Source organism: Oncorhynchus gorbuscha, unplaced genomic scaffold, assembly GCF_021184085.1.
Source record: "Oncorhynchus gorbuscha isolate QuinsamMale2020 ecotype Even-year unplaced genomic scaffold, OgorEven_v1.0 Un_scaffold_7163, whole genome shotgun sequence".
Taxonomy (NCBI): Eukaryota; Metazoa; Chordata; class Actinopteri; order Salmoniformes; family Salmonidae; genus Oncorhynchus; species Oncorhynchus gorbuscha.
Genome location: NW_025750613.1, coordinates 1 through 16,712, shown reverse-complemented (window position 1 = coordinate 16,712; position 16,712 = coordinate 1). Strand labels below are relative to the sequence as shown.

At 47.6% G+C, this 16,712-nt stretch overlaps 1 protein-coding gene across 1 annotated transcript; it reads right to left on the bottom strand.

Annotated features, from left to right (window-relative positions):
• Nucleotides 1-2,388: 2,388 nt before the first annotated feature.
• Nucleotides 2,389-15,732, bottom strand: LOC124029650 (transcriptional regulator ATRX-like; the record flags this gene model as incomplete). Its single annotated transcript, XM_046341294.1, has 9 exons — nt 2,389-2,408; nt 3,564-3,681; nt 4,138-4,313; nt 7,210-7,347; nt 7,435-7,612; nt 8,046-8,192; nt 11,764-11,873; nt 14,889-15,030; nt 15,547-15,732. Coding segments are annotated over 9 exons (1,200 nt in total), but the record flags the coding sequence as incomplete, so codon positions are not given.
• Between the last annotated feature and the right edge of the window lie 980 nt (nt 15,733-16,712).

Below are 16,712 nucleotides of genomic sequence, written 5' to 3'. Positions count from 1 at the left end.
GACACAGTCAGCCGGCCCCTAAGACACAGTCAACCGCCCCCTAAGACACAGTCCGCCGCCCCCTAAGACACAGTCCGCCGCCCCCTAAGACACAGTCCGCCGCCCCCCTAAGACACAGTCCGCCGGCCCCCTAAGACACAGTCAGCCGGCCCCTAAGACACAGTCAGCCGGCCCCCTAAGACACAGTCAGCCGGCCCCCTAAGACACAGTCAGCCGGCCCCCTAAGACACAGTCAGCCGGCCCCCTAAGACACAGTCAGCCGGCCCCCTAAGACACAGTCAGCCGGCCCCCTAAGACACAGTCAGCCGGCCCCCTAAGACACAGTCAGCCGGCCCCCTAAGACACAGTCAGCCGGCCCCTAAGACACAGTCAGCCGGCCCCTAAGACACAGTCAGCCGGCCCCTAAGACACAGTCAGCCGCTCCCCAAGACACAGTCAGCCGCTCCCTAAGACACAGTCAGCCGCCCCCTAAGACACAGTCAGCCGCCCCCCTAAGACACAGTCAGCCGCCCCTAAGACACAGTCAGCCCCCCTTAGTATGTTCTCCTGGGGTTTAGTGAAGCATGTTAGTATGTTCTCCTGGGGTTGAGTGTAGCGTGTTAGTATGTTCTCCTGGGGTTGAGTGTAGCGTGTTTATATGTTCTCCTGGGGTTTAGTGTAGCGTGTTAGTATGTTCTCCTGGGGTTGAGTGTAGCGTGTTTATATGTTCTCCTGGGGTTGAGTGTAGCGTGTTTGTATGTTCTCCTGGGGTTGAGTGTAGCGTGTTTATATGTTCTCCTGGGGTTTAGTGTAGCGTGTTAGTATGTTCTCCTGGGGTTTAGTGTAGCGTGTTAGTATGTTCTCCTGGGGTTTAGTGTAGCGTGTTAGTATGTTCTCCTGGGGTTGAGTGTAGCGTGTTTATATGTTCTCCTGGGGTTGAGTGTAGCGTGTTAGTATGTTCTCCTGGGGTTGAGTGTAGCGTGTTTATATGTTCTCCTGGGGTTTAGTGTAGCGTGTTAGTATGTTCTCCTGGGGTTGAGTGAAGCGTGTCGGTTAGTGGGGTTGGGGCAGCTGATACAGACCCGTGTCGTTCCCCTCAACCTGTTTTCTTAGCTGATGAGTGTGTGTGAGTCCGTCTGTGTGTACCTTGTTTTCCTTGCTGATGTAGTCCAGCTGCAGGCACCAGGGATGGGTCCAGATTCTGCTGAGCATCTGGAAGTCCTGGAAGAGTTTGGTGCCGGCACGACCCCGACCCCCCTCCACCACGTTCCCAGTACCTGCCCCAGGCACACGCCGAGAGAGAGGAGAGAGAGAGAACATGTGTGTCACACCAACCACAGCTGAGTAAGGTACCACTCCTTCACATCAACACCAGAACACCGTAAGAGAAGACTGAAAGAGACAAACCTGGATTGCTAAACGTTACAGCCTTATTCTAAAATGGATTCAATTAAATGTATTCCTCAATCTACACGAATTTAAAAAAAACTGGTTTCAAATGTTACGCAAATTTCAAATAAAAACTGAAATATCTTATTTACATAAGTATTCAGACCCTTTCCTTTGAGACTTGATCATTGAGATGTTTCTACAACTTGGAGTCCAACTGTAGTAAATTCAACTGATTGGACATGATTTGGAAAGGCACACACCTGTCTATATTAGGCCCCACGGTTGACAGTGCATGTCAGAGCAAAAACCAAGCCATGAGGTCGAAGGAATGGTCCGTAGAGCTCCGAGACAGGATTGTGTCGAGGCGCAGATCTGGGGAAGCGTGCCAAAACATTTCTGCAGCATTGAAGGTCCCCCAAGAACACAATGGCCTCAATCATTCTTAAATGGAAGAAGTTTGGAATCACCAAGACTCTTCCTAGAGCTGGTCGCCCGGCCAAACTGCGCAATCGAGCTCTAGAGTTCCTCTGTGGAGATGGGAGAACCTTCCAGAAGGACAATCATCTCTCCAGCACTCCACCAATCAGGCTTTTATGGTAGAGTGGCCAGACGGAAGCCACTGCTCAGTAAAAGGCACATGACAACCCACTTGGAGTTTGCCAAAAGTCACCTAAAGACTCTCAGACCATGAGAAACAAGATTCTCTGGTCTGATGAAACCAAGATCGAGCTCTTTGGCCTGAATGCCAAGCATCACGCCAGGACGAAACCTTGCACCATCCCTACGGTGAAGCATGGTGGTGGCAGCATCATGTCTGGAGGAAACCTTACACCATCCCTACGGTGAAGCATGGTGGTGGCAGCATCATGTCTGGAGGAAACCTTGCACCATCCCTACGGTGAAGCATGGTGGTGGCAGCATCATGTCTGGAGGAAACCTTGCACCATCCCTACGGTGAAGCATGGTGGTGGCAGCATCATGTCTGGAGGAAACCTTGCACCATCCCTACGGTGAAGCATGGTGGTGGCAGCATCATGCTGTGGGAACATATTGAACTGTTTAGACTAGAAACCAGACCTCTGGGTCATAATGAACTGTTTAGACTAGAGACCAGACCTCTGGGTCATAATGAACTGTTTAGACTAGGGACCAGACCTCTGGGTCATAATGAACTGTTTAGACTAGAGACCAGACCTCTGGGTCATAATGAACTGTTTAGACTAGAGACCAGACCTCTGGGTCATAATGAACTGTTTAGACTAGAGACCAGACCTCTGGGTCATAATGAACTGTTTAGACTAGAGACCAGACCTCTGGGTCATAATGAACTGTTTAGACTAGGGACCAGACCTCTGGGTCATAATGAACTGTTTAGACTAGGGACCAGACCTCTGGGTCATAATGAACTGTTTAGACTAGAGACCAGACCTCTGGGTCATAATGAACTGTTTAGACTAGAGACCAGACCTCTGGGTCATAATGAACTGTTTAGACTAGGGACCAGACCTCTGGGTCATAATGAACTGTTTAGACTAGAGACCAGACCTCTGGGTCATAATGAACTGTTTAGACTAGAGACCAGACCTCTGGGTCATAATGAACTGTTTAGACTAGGGACCAGACCTCTGGGTCATAATGAACTGTTTAGACTAGAGACCAGACCTCTGGGTCATAATGAACTGTTTAGACTAGAGACCAGACCTCTGGGTCATAATGAACTGTTTAGACTAGGGACCAGACCTCTGGGTCATAATGAACTGTTTAGACTAGAGACCAGACCTCTGGGTCATAATGAACTGTTTAGACTAGAGACCAGACCTCTGTGGTAACCTCTGTGGTAACCACTGTGGTAACCTCCTTCCCTCCCTCTTAAAACACACAGAAGTACAATCCTCCAGGTAGGATCTGTAGTGTACACTAGGTAAGGTAGGGGTTAGTGTGTACCTGTTAAGTGCTCCAGGTAGGATCTGTAGTGTACACTAGGTAAGGTAGGGGTTAGTGTGTACCTGTTAAGTGCTCCAGGTAGGATCTGTAGTGTACACTAGGTAAGGTAGGGGTTAGTGTGTACCTGTTAAGTGCTCCAGGTAGGATCTGTAGGGTACACTAGGTAAGGTAGGGGTTAGTGTGTACCTGTTAAGTGCTCCAGGTAGGATCTGTAGTGTACACTAGGTAAGGTAGGGGTTAGTGTGTACCTGTTAAGTGCTCCAGGTAGTGTCGGTATAGAGTACACTGGATGGGCGTGACTCTGACGCACACAACGTACTCATGTTTAGGAGGCAGGAACTTGGTCAGGGCAGAGTAGTCTCTTCTCTGGAGAGAGAGCAGAGAAAGAGCAGAGAGAGAGCAGAGAGAGAGCAGAGAAAGAGGAGAGAAAGAGGAGAGAAAGAGGAGAGAAAGAGCAGAGAGAGAGCAGAGAGAGAGCAGAGAAAGAGGAGAGAAAGAGGAGGAGAGCAGAGAAAGAGAGAGCAGAGAGAGCAGAGAGCAGAGAGGAGAAAGATCCGAGGAGAGAGAGCAGAGAGGAGAGAGCAGAGAAAGAGCAGAGAAAGAGCAGAGGAGAAAGAGCAGAGGAGAAAGAGCAGAGGAGAAAGAGCAGAGAGGAGAGAGCAGAGAGGAGAAAGAGCAGAGAAAGAGCAGAGAAAGAGCAGAGGAGAAAGAGCAGAGGAGAAAGAGCAGAGAGGAGAGAGCAGAGAAAGAGAGCAGAGAGAATGTGAGCTATCCTTTATGAGGCGAACATCACAGTGTTATATAGTGTTACAACAGTGTTACCTGAACACATCCATTGAGCATCTCGTAGAGGATGTGGGCCCTCTTCTTCATGATGCGTACATCCTGGTCTGTGGAGTCCGCTGCCTGCCCGTTCTGGATGGGGTTGACGAAGCGGTTCCTGAACTCCTTCACTGACCCCAGCAGGTTCTCCTTGATGAAGTTCACCATGCAGTGGTCTGGACAAGGGCACACAACATAAGTATTCACCCTCCCCTCAGATTTCTTCACATTTTGTTGTGTTACGAAGTGGCATTAAAGTTAATTCCACTGTCATTTTTGTCAGCGACTACAGCTGGGAGTCTCCTCTCCTAAGAGATTTCACACCTGGATTGCAGCGACTACAGCTGGGAGTCTCCTCTCCTAAGAGATTTCACACCTGGATTGTAGCGACTACAGCTGGGAGTCTCATCTCCTAAGAAATTTCACACCTGGATTGTAGCGACTACAGCTGGGAGTCTCCTCTCCTAAGAGATTTCACACCTGGATTGTAGCGACTACAGCTGGGAGTCTCCTCTCCTAAGAGATTTCACACCTGGATTGTAGCGACTACAGCTGGGAGTCTCCTCTCCTAAGAGATTTCACACCTGGATTGTAGCGACTACAGCTGGGAGTCTCCTCTCTAAGAGATTTCACACCTGGATTGTAGCGACTACAGCTGGGAGTCTCCTCTCCTAAGAGATTTCACACCTGGATTGTAGCGACTACAGCTGGGAGTCTCCTCTCCTAAGAGATTTCACACCTGGATTGTACAACACTGTATTTTCCCCATTTCATCTTTCCAAAACGTCATTGCGCAGAGAATCACTGTACCATCTAAAACTGCTGTAAAATATAACCAAATATAACCATAACCAAAATATTGTCTTTTTCAGCTGTTTGAAGCTGGTGTATTAAAAAAAACTCTGACGAAGGCGTAGAATTATCTCACATAGAACAGATCTGCTCAGACTTGCTTTCAGTGACATATCTAGAACTCACAACTCTATGTGAATTTAGAATTCAATAATTCACTGAAGGACCTTACAGAGGTAAAGTTAAAGTCGGAGGTTTACATACACTGAGGTTGGAGTCATTAAAACTAGTTTACATACACTTAGGTTGGAGTCATTAAAACTAGTTTACATACACTTAGGTTTGAGTCATTAAAACTAGTTTACATACACTTAGGTTGGAGTCATTAAAACTAGTTTACATACACTCAGGTTGGAGTCATTAAAACTAGTTTACATACACTTAGGTTGGAGTCATTAAAACTAGTTTACATACACTTAGGTTGGAGTCATTAAAACTAGTTTACATACACTTAGGTTGGAGTCATTAAAACTAGTTTACATACACTTAGGTTGGAGTCATTAAAACTAGTTTACATACACTTAGGTTGGAGTCATTAAAACTAGTTTACATACACTTAGGTTGGAGTCATTAAAACTAGTTTACATACACTTAGGTTGGAGTCATTAAAACTAGTTTACATACACTTAGGTTGGAGTCATTAAAACTAGTTTACATACACTTAGGTTGGAGTCATTAAAACTAGTTTACATACACTTAGGTTTGAGTCATTAAAACTAGTTTACATACACTTAGGTTGGAGTCATTAAAACTAGTTTACATACACTTAGGTTGGAGTCATTAAAACTAGTTTACATACACTTAGGTTGGAGTCATTAAAACTAGTTTACATACACTTAGGTTGGAGTCATTAAAACTAGTTTACATACACTTAGGTTGGAGTCATTAAAACTAGTTTACATACACTTAGGTTGGAGTCATTAAAACTAGTTTACATACACTTAGGTTGGAGTCATTAAAACTAGTTTACATACACTGAGGTTGGAGTCATTAAAACTAGTTTACATCCACTCAGGTTGGAGTCATTAAAACTCATGTTTCAACCACTCCACATATTGCTTGTTAATAAACTATAGTTTTGGCAAGTCAGTTAGGACATCTACTTTGTGCAAGACACAAGGCATTTTTCCAACAATTGTTTACAGACAGATTATTTCACTGTATCACATTTCCAGTGAGTCAGAAGTTTACATACACTAAGTTGTCTGTTCCTTTAAACAGCTTGGAAAGTTCCAGAAAATGATGTCATGGCTTTAGAAGCTTCTGATAGGCTAATTGAAATCATTTGTGTCAATTGGAAGTATCTATATCCACAGTAAAACGAGTCCTATATCGACAAACCTGAAAGGCCGCTCAGCAAGGAAGAAGCCACTGCTCCAAAACCGCCATAGAAAAGCCAGACTACGGTTTGCAACTGCACATGGGGACAAAGATTGTACTTTTTGGAGAAATGTCCTCTGGTCTGATGAAACAAAAAAATAGAACTGTTTGGCCATAATGACCATCGTTATGTTTGGAGGAAAAAAGGGGAGGCTTGCAAGCTAAAGAACACCATCCCAACCGTGAAGCACAGGGGTGGCAGCATCATGTTGTGGAGGTGCTTTACTGCAGGAGGACTGGTGCACTTCACAAAATAGATGGCATCATGAAAAATGACAATTATGTGGATATATTGAAGTAACATCTCAAGACATCAGTCAGGTTAAAGCTTGGTCGCAAATTGGTCTTCCAAATGGACAATGACCCCAAAGCGTACTTCCAAAGTTGTGGCAAAATGGCTTAAGGACAACACTTGACTGGGCAGGGGCACAGTCATGGGTGGACCTGGGAGGGCTTTTAGGCCCTCCACCAACCAAAGAGGATCTGCAGAGAAGAATGGGAGAAACTCCCCAAATACAGGTGTGCCAAGCTTGTAGCGTCAGACCCAAGAAGACCAGAGGCTGTAATCGCTGCCAAAGGTGTTTCATCAAAGTACTGAGGAAAAGATCTGCATACTAAATGTACTTGTGATTTTTCAGTTTTGTATTTTTTTATGAATTAGCAAAAATTTCTAAACCTGTTTTTGCTTAGTCATTATGTGTAGAATGATGAGGTGGGGGGGACTTTAAAAACATCAATTTTAGAGTAAGGCTGTAATGTGTTAAAAGTCCAGGGGTCTGAATTATTTCCGAATGTCCTGTAGGCCAGCGGTCTGGATATAACAGGAAGTAATGGACATACACTCTATGAGGTTGTTCTGCAGTGGAGTGCCGGTGAGCACCACTCTCCGTCGGGTCTTGATGGAATTCATGGCTTTAGAGATGGCCGACACCTCGTTCTTCAAGATGTGGCCCTCATCACAGATCACAAAATCTGGGCCTGGGGAGGGAGACAACGCAGAGCAGAGAGAGTTGAGAAGAAACTGGATACAAGAAATAACCATGTGTGTGTGTGTCCTCTACCTACCTGGGTCAACCAGGGTCTTCTGGAAGGTCTCTTTGAGTTTCTTGCTCTTGATGTTTCTACCCTGAGTGAGGTTACGGTACATCTCATAGCCAATGATCATGATTCCTCCATCCTCCTGCCACTGCTGCAGAGCAGACGCTCTCTCCTGAGGACGCTTCACCGTGGCCAGCTCCGTCACCTAGTGACAGAGAGCGTAAAGACACACAGACAGAGTAAAGACACACAGACAGCGTAAAGACACACAGACAGCGTAAAGACACACAGACAGCGTAAAGACACACAGACAGCGTAAAGACACACAGACAGCGTAAAGACACACAGACAGCGTAAAGACACACAGACAGAGTAAAGACACACAGACAGCGTAAAGACACACAGACAGCGTAAAGACACACAGACAGCGTAAAGACACACAGACAGAGTAAAGACACACAGACAGCGTAAAGACACACAGACAGCGTAAAGACACACAGACAGAGTAAAGACACACAGACAGAGTAAAGACACACAGACAGCGTAAAGACACACAGACAGCGTAAAGACACACAGACAGCGTAAAGACACACAGACAGAGTAAAGACACACACAGGTATATCAGAGTAAGTGTGTACCTCTAAACTCTCCTCGTCCTTGAAGCCGTACTGCCACTTCTCAAACTCATTGAGCCAGTTGAGAACGGTGTTGAGAGGACAGACGATCAGAGCCGTGGAGAAGTCTAACTTTTCACACAGCAGTAGTGTGTGGAGGAGGGTTACCACCTAGTGGTATAAACAGGGTTAGATACAGTATAGATATATACACATAGAGAGAAGTCTAACTTGTCACACAGCAGTAGTGTGTGGAGGAGGGTTACCACCTAGTGGTATAAACAGGGTTAGATACAGTATAGATATATACACATAGAGAGAAGTCTAACTTGTCACACAGCAGTAGTGTGTGGAGGAGGGTTACCACCTAGTGGTATAAACAGGGTTAGATACAGTATAGATATATACACATAGAGAGAAGTCTAACTTGTCACACAGCAGTAGTGTGTGGAGTAGGGTTACCACCTAGTGGTATAAACAGGGTTAGATACAGTATAGATATATACACATAGAGAAAGAAGTGTAACTTGTCACACAGCAGTAGTGTGTGGAGGAGGGTTACCACCTAGTGGTCAAAGTACATAATGAGGGTCAGATGAGAGAAATGGTTGGGATTGGAGGGAAACATTATGCTCCTCCCACAACCCAGAAACATCCCATTCTATAAGAAGACAACTGGCCAGAGACCCCAGTCCACCGGCCAGAGACCACAGTCCACCGGCCAGAGACCACAGTCCACCGGCCAGAGACCACAGTCCACCGGCCAGAGACCACAGTCCACCGGCCAGAGACCACAGTCCACCGGCCACCACAGTCCACCGGCCAGAGTCTACCACAGTCCACCGGCCAGAGACCACAGTCTACCACAGTCCACCGGCCAGAGACCACAGTCTACCACAGTCCACCGGCCAGAGACCACAGTCCACCGGCCAGAGACCACAGTCCACCGGCCAGAGACCCCAGTCCACCGGCCAGAGACCCCAGTCCACCGGCCAGAGACCCCAGTCCACCGGCCAGAGACCCCAGTCCACAGGCCAGAGACCACAGTCCACCGGCCAGAGACCACAGTCCACCGGCCAGAGACCACAGTCCACCGGCCAGAGACCACAGTCCACCGGCCAGAGACCACAGTCTACCACAGTCCACCGGCCAGAGACCACAGTCCACCGGCCACCACAGTCCACCCTGCCAGAGACCACAGTCTACCACAGTCCACCGGCCAGAGACCACAGTCTACAGTCCACCGGCCAGAGACCACAGTCTACACAGTCCACCGGCCAGAGACCACAGTCCACCGGCCAGAGACCACAGTCCACCGGCCAGAGACCCCAGTCCACCGGCCAGAGACCCCAGTCCACCGGCCAGAGACCCCAGTCCACCGGCCAGAGACCCCAGTCCACAGGCCAGGCCACAGTCCACCTGCCAGAGACCACAGTCCACCGGCCAGAGACCACAGTCCACCGGCCAGAGACCCAGTCCACGGCCAGAGACCACAGATCTACCACAGTCCACCGGCCAGAGACCACAGTCCACCGGCCAGAGACCACATGATCCACCGGCCAGAGACCACAGTCCACCGGCAAGAGACCGTCCGGCAAGAGACCCCAGTCCACAGGCCAGAGACCACAGTCCACAGGCCAGAGACCACAGTCCACAGGCCAGAGACCCCAGTCCACCGGCCAGAGACCCCAGTCCACCGGCCAGAGACCCCAGTCCACCGGCCAGAGACCACAGTCCACCGGCCAGAGACCACAGTCCACCGGCCAGAGACCACAGTCCACCGGCCAGAGACCACAGTCCACCGGCCAGAGACCACAGTCCACCGGCCAGAGACCACAGTCTACCACAGTCCACCGGCCAGAGACCACAGTCTACCACAGTCCACCGGCCAGAGACCACAGTCCACCGGCCAGAGACCACAGTCCACCGGCCAGAGACCACAGTCCACCGGCAAGAGACCCCAGTCCACCGGCAAGAGACCCCAGTCCACAGGCCAGAGACCACAGTCCACAGGCCAGAGACCACAGTCCACCGGCCAGAGACCCCAGTCCACCGGCCAGGGACCCCAGTCCACCGGCCAGAGACCACAGTCCACCGGCCAGAGACCACAGTCCACCGGAGACCCAGTCCACCGGCCAGAGACCACACAGTCCACCGGCCAGAGACCACAGTCCACCGGCCAGAGACCACAGTCCACCGGCCAGAGACCACAGTCCGACCACAGTCCACCGGCCAGAGACCACAGTCTACCACAGTCCACCGGCCAGAGACCACAGTCCACCGGCCAGAGACCACAGTCCACCGGCCAGAGACCACAGTCCACCGGCCAGAGACCACAGTCCACCGGCCAGAGACCACAGTCCACCGGCCAGAGACCACAGTCCACCGGCAAGAGACCACAGTCCACAGGCCAGAGACCACAGTCCACAGGCCAGAGACCACAGTCCACAGGCCAGAGACCACAGTCCACCGGCCAGAGACCACAGTCCACCGGCCAGAGACCCCAGTCCACCGGCCAGAGACCACAGTCCACCGGCCAGAGACCACAGTCCACCGGCCAGAGACCACAGTCCACCGGCCAGAGACCACAGTCCACCGGCCAGAGACAACAGTCCACCGGCCAGAGACCACAGTCCACCGGCCAGAGACCACAGTCCACCGGCCAGAGACCACAGTCCACCGGCCAGAGAAACAGGTGTTGCGGCAGAATCAGAATTAGTTTGGAACTACCAAGACTCTTCCTAGAGCTGGCCTCCAGAGCAAACTTGGAAATTGGGGGAGAAGGGCCTTGGTCATGTGGAGATGAATCAGAATTAGTTGGGTAACATAGATAAATAAGATGTTTTATTTACATAATAATGCTTATGTGAGATACTTGTCATTAGGATGTCTTCTTTTGGATAATAATGTTGAAGTTTGTAGTTATCCCTTCTCTGCTAGGGCTTAGTCACTACGGGCCCAGAGAGGGGAGAGGCTTGTCTTCTTATGTCAATGTGTCTGTTAAACCATGTGATGCTATGAAGAATATCAGAAGAGGAGGAGGACAGAATGGAGGCTCCTCTTCTTATGTCAATGTGTCTGTTAAACCATGTGATGCTATGAAGAATATCAGAAGAGGAGGACAGAATGGAGGCTCCTCTTCTTATGTCAATGTGTCTGTTAAACCATGTGATGCTGTGAAGAATATCAGAAGGGGAGGAGGACAGAATGGAGGCTTGTCTTCTTATGGGAATGTGTCTAACTATTGTATGTCCCCTCTGAGGTTGCCCTTATCTCGATCTAGTATATGACCTAAGAGGCTCACTGTCTCGGTGAGCTTGTCCAGGAGGGAGTGTATTTGAGATGGGAGTATCTAGAATTGACAATTGATATATGCCATTGGATGAGGTAATGTTTTGGTCCTAAGTGGTACCATGAACGAGATTAGAACCTTGTCAAAGAGGGACACTCCTCTTTCAAGTAAATTCTTCCTTTGTAATGTTCCTAAGATCTGTGTTTCGTCATGTGAGTTGAGATGGGTGTGTCTTGGCTATAAATGATACTAAGAACTGTTTTGTAAGCACTCTCAGAGAATTCATTTATAGACACTGAATTGATCTGAGTCAAACAGGGCTATGTTGAGGCTCATATATAATTAAATATGGACTTTATGATATAACTCTGACTTGTGTGCTTTGCTCTCTCAATGTTTAGTAAGAGAGGAAATTACCACGACACAGGTAAAGGGATGAGTGGTACAGACCTGCAGTGTTTTTCCCAGGCCCATACAGTGAGCCAGGATACATCCAGAACCAGAGTTCTTGTTGGTTTTCTTCACCGACTCACAACAGCAGTCCCACATGAACTGGACCCCTAGAGAGACAGAAAGCTCAGACTACAGAAATCCTACCATTGTTGGCAGCACTGAACCCATGAAGCATGAAGCATGGCATTGATTTGATAAGTGAGTAAAAGACAAAACACCCTTGTTTTCACCATAATGATAAAAGACAAACATTGATACTACTACTTTTACTACTACAACTGCTACTACTGCTGCTACTACTACAACTGCTACTACTACTACTACTACTGCTGCTAATACAACAACTACTGCTGCTAATACAACAACTACTACTGCTAATACAACAACTACTACTACAACAACTACTACTGCTGTTACTACTACTACTACTACTGTTACTACTACTACTACTACTGTTACTACTACTACTGCTGCTCTCCTACTACTACTACTACTACTACTACTGCTACTACTACTGCTACTACTACTTCTGCTACTGCTACTACTGCTGCTAATACTACTGCTGCTACTACTACTACTACTACTGCTACTACTGCTGCTACTACTACTACTACTACTGCTACTACTACTGCTACTACTACTGCTACTACTACTGCTACTACTACTACTGCTACTGCTACTACTACTACTACTACTGCTACTACTGCTGCTACTACTACTACTACTACTGCTACTACTACTGCTACTACTACTGCTACTACTACTACTGCTGCTAATACAACAACTACTACGGCTACTACAACTATTACTACTACTGCTGCTACTACTACTACTACTGTTACTACTACTACTGTTACTACTACTACTGTTACTGCTACTACTGCTACTGTTACTGCTAATACTGCTACTGCTACTACTACTACTACTGTTACTGCTACTGCTAATACTACTACTGCTACTGCTAATACTGCTACTACTACCACTGTTACTGCTAATACTGCAACTGCTACTACTGTTACTGCTAATACTGCTACTGTTACCACTCCTACTACTGATGCTACTGCTACTGGTGCTACAACTACAGTTACTACTACTACTACTACAACAACTGCTACTACTGCTACTACTGCTGCTACTACTACCACTACTACTACTACTACTACTACTGCTACTACTACTGCTGCTGCTACTACTGTTACTGCTACTGCTACTACTGTTACTACTAGTGTTGCTACTGTTACTACTAGTGTTGCTACTGTTACTACTAGTGTTGCTACTGTTACTACTAGTGTTGCTACTGTTACTACTAGTGTTGCTACTGTTACTACTACTACTACTACTACTGTTGCTACTACTACTGTTACTACTGCTACTACTACTACTACTACTTCTGTTGCTGCTGCTACTACTACTACTACTACTTCTGTTGCTGCTGCTACTACTACTACTACTACTACTACTGCTACTACTACTACTACTGTTACTACTACTACTACTGTTACTACTGCTACTACTGCTACTACTACTACTACTACTACCGCTGCTACTGCTACTACTACTATTGTTACTACTACTGCTACTGTTACTACCACTGCTACTGCAACTACTACTGCTGCTACCACAACTGTTGCTACTGCTGCTATTACTACTGTTACTACTACTGTTACTACTACTGTTACTACTACTACCACTGCTGCTGCTACTACTACTGCTACTACTACTACTGTTACTACTACTGTTACTACTACTACCACTGCTGCTGCTACTACTACTACTACTGTTACTACTAGTGTTGCTACTACTACTACTACTGCTGCTACTACTACTACTACTACTGTTACTACTAGTGTTGCTACTACTACTACTGCTACTACTACTGCTGCTGCTACTACTACTACTACTGTTACTACTAATACTACTACTACTACTACTAGTGTTGCTACTACTACTACTACTACTGTTACTACTAGTGTTGCTACTACTACTACTGTTACCGCTGCTACTACTACTGCTACTACTAATTCTACTGTTACTACTGCTGCTACTGCTACTACTACTACTAATTCTACTGTTACTACTGCTGCTACTACTACTAATTCTACTGTTACTACTACTACTGCTGCTACTACTACTACTAATTCTACTGTTACTACTGCTGCTACTACTACTAATTCTACTGTTACCACTACTACTACTACACTTCTACTGTTACCACTACTACTACTGTTACTACTAGTGTTGCTACTACTGTTACTACGACTACTACTACGATGTTACTACTATTCCTACAACTACTACTGTTGCTACAACTACTACTGTTGCTACTACTACTACTGATGCTACTACTACTGTTACCGCTGCTACTGTTACTACTACTGCTACTGTTACTACTACTGCTACTGCTACTACTGTTACTACTACTACTGTTACTACTACTACTACTACTACTACTGTTTCTACTACTGACTACTGTTACTACTACTGCTACTACTGCTACTGATACTGTTACTACTACTGCTACTACTGCTACTACTGCTACTACTACTACTAGTGTTGCTACTACTACTAGTGTTGATACTACTACTACTACTACTACTGTTGCTACTGTTACTACTACTGTTGCTACTGTTACTACTACTACTACTACTACTGTTACTACTACTACTACTGTTACTACTACTACTACTACTGTTACTACTACTACTACTACTGTTACTACTACGACTACTACTACTACTACTACTCCACCTGCACCATGGGCTCTACTACTACTACTACTACTACTACTACGACTACTAATGCTGCTACTACTACTACTACTCCTACTATTCCACCTGCACCATGGGCTCTACTACTACTACTACTACAACTGCTGCTACTGTTACTACTACTGTTACTACTACTACTACTGCTACTACTACAGTTACTACTACAACTGTTACTACTAATGTTACTACTACTGCTGCTACTAATACTGATGCTGGATCTACTACTGCTACTACTACTACTCCACCTGCACCATGGGCTCTACTACTACTACTACTAATGCTGCTACTACTACTACTACTACTACTACTACACCTTCACCATGGGCTCCACTACTACAACAACATGTCTCTCACCGTCGACCTGGTGTGGTTTGAGCTTAGTGACCAGATTGCGGTGAACCTGCACCATGGGCTCCTTGGTCTCCTCGTCTTCATCCAGCACCAGCTTGGTTGTGATTGGACAAGCCACGGCGGACGCCTCCTCCACCACGAGTACCTGGTCGGGAGGGACATGTAGAGTCTAGTCTAAAAGCATTACAGTCTGCACATACAAATACATACATTTATTCTGCTGGTTGGGACAGGTTATGTTCCTAGGAGTATAGGGCAGCTGGGAGACTGTTCTGCTGGTTGGGACAGGTTATGTTCCTAGGAGTATAGGGCAGCTGAGAGACTGTTCTGCTGGTTGGGACAGGTTATGTTCCTAGGAGTATAGGGCAGCTGAGAGACTGTTCTGCTGGTTGGGACAGGTTATGTTCCTAGGAGTATAGGGCAGCTGGGAGACTGTTCTGCTGGTTGGGACAGGTTATGTTCCTAGGAGTATAGGGCAGCTGAGAGACTGTTCTGCTGGTTGGGACAGGTTATGTTCCTAGGAGTATAGGGCAGCTGGGAGACTGTTCTGCTGGTTGGGACAGGTTATATTCCTAGGAGTATAGGGCAGCTGAGAGACTGTTCTGCTGGTTGGGACATTTGCAGATGCCATGACAACAGCGCACACACAGTTGACTTTTACCTCTCTGAGTTTCTCCCTGAGCTGCTCCCTCTCAGCGATGCGTCTCCTCCTCTCCTCCTCCTCCTTCAGGGCATCCCTCGTTTCCATCCTCAGCTTGTCGTCCTTGAGGATTTTTCTGATCTTCTTCCTCTGTCCTTTAGGAGTGTCTCCATCCTCCTTCGCCGAGCCGTCCTCTCCTGACCCGCTCTGGAGGAGAGAATGAGGGTTAACCTCTCAACTTCAACCCCCAGGGGTCAACTGACCAATCCAATCACACATTGTGACCTATGATGTGATAACAATCAAACATTGACCAATCAATGAATTCCAGACCAAATTCACAAATTTTCAATATAGAATTGTTTAGGAGTAAGGAGAAAATCCTCTCCTTCCCTATACCTTGTCGTCAGATGAAGAATCCAGTAGGCTACCCTGCCACCCCTCCACTCTAACCACTAGGCTACCCTGCCGCCCCTCCACTCTAACCACTAGGCTACCCTGCCACTCTAACCACTAGGCTACCCTGCCACCCCTCCACTCTAACCACTAGGCTACCCTGCCACTCTAACCACTAGGCTACCCTGCCACTCTAACCACTAGGCTACCCTGCCACCCCTCCACTCTAACCACTAGGCTACCCTGCCACCCCTCCACTCTAACCACTAGACTACCCTGCCACCCTAACCACTAGGCTACCCTGCCACCCCTCCACTCTAACCACTAGGCTACCCTGCCACCCCTCCACTCTAACCACTAGACTACCCCTCCACTCTATAACCACTAGGCTACCCTGCCACCCCTCCACTCTAACCACTAGGCTACCCTGCCACTCTAACCACTAGGCTACCCCTGCCACTCTAACCACTAGGCTACCCCTGCCACTCTAACCACTAGGCTACCCCTCCACTCTAACCACTAGGCTACCCTGCCACCCTCCACTCTAACCACTAGGCTACCCTGCCACCCCTCCACTCTAACCACTAGGCTACCCTGCCACCCCTCCACTCTAACCACTAGGCTACCCTGCCACCCTCCACTCTAACCACTAGGCTACCCTGCCACTCTAACCACTAGGCTACCCTGCCACCCCTCCACTCTAACCACTAGGCTACCCTGCCACCCCTCCACTCTAACCACTAGACTACCCTGCCACCCTCCACCTAACCACTAGGCTACCCTGCCACCCC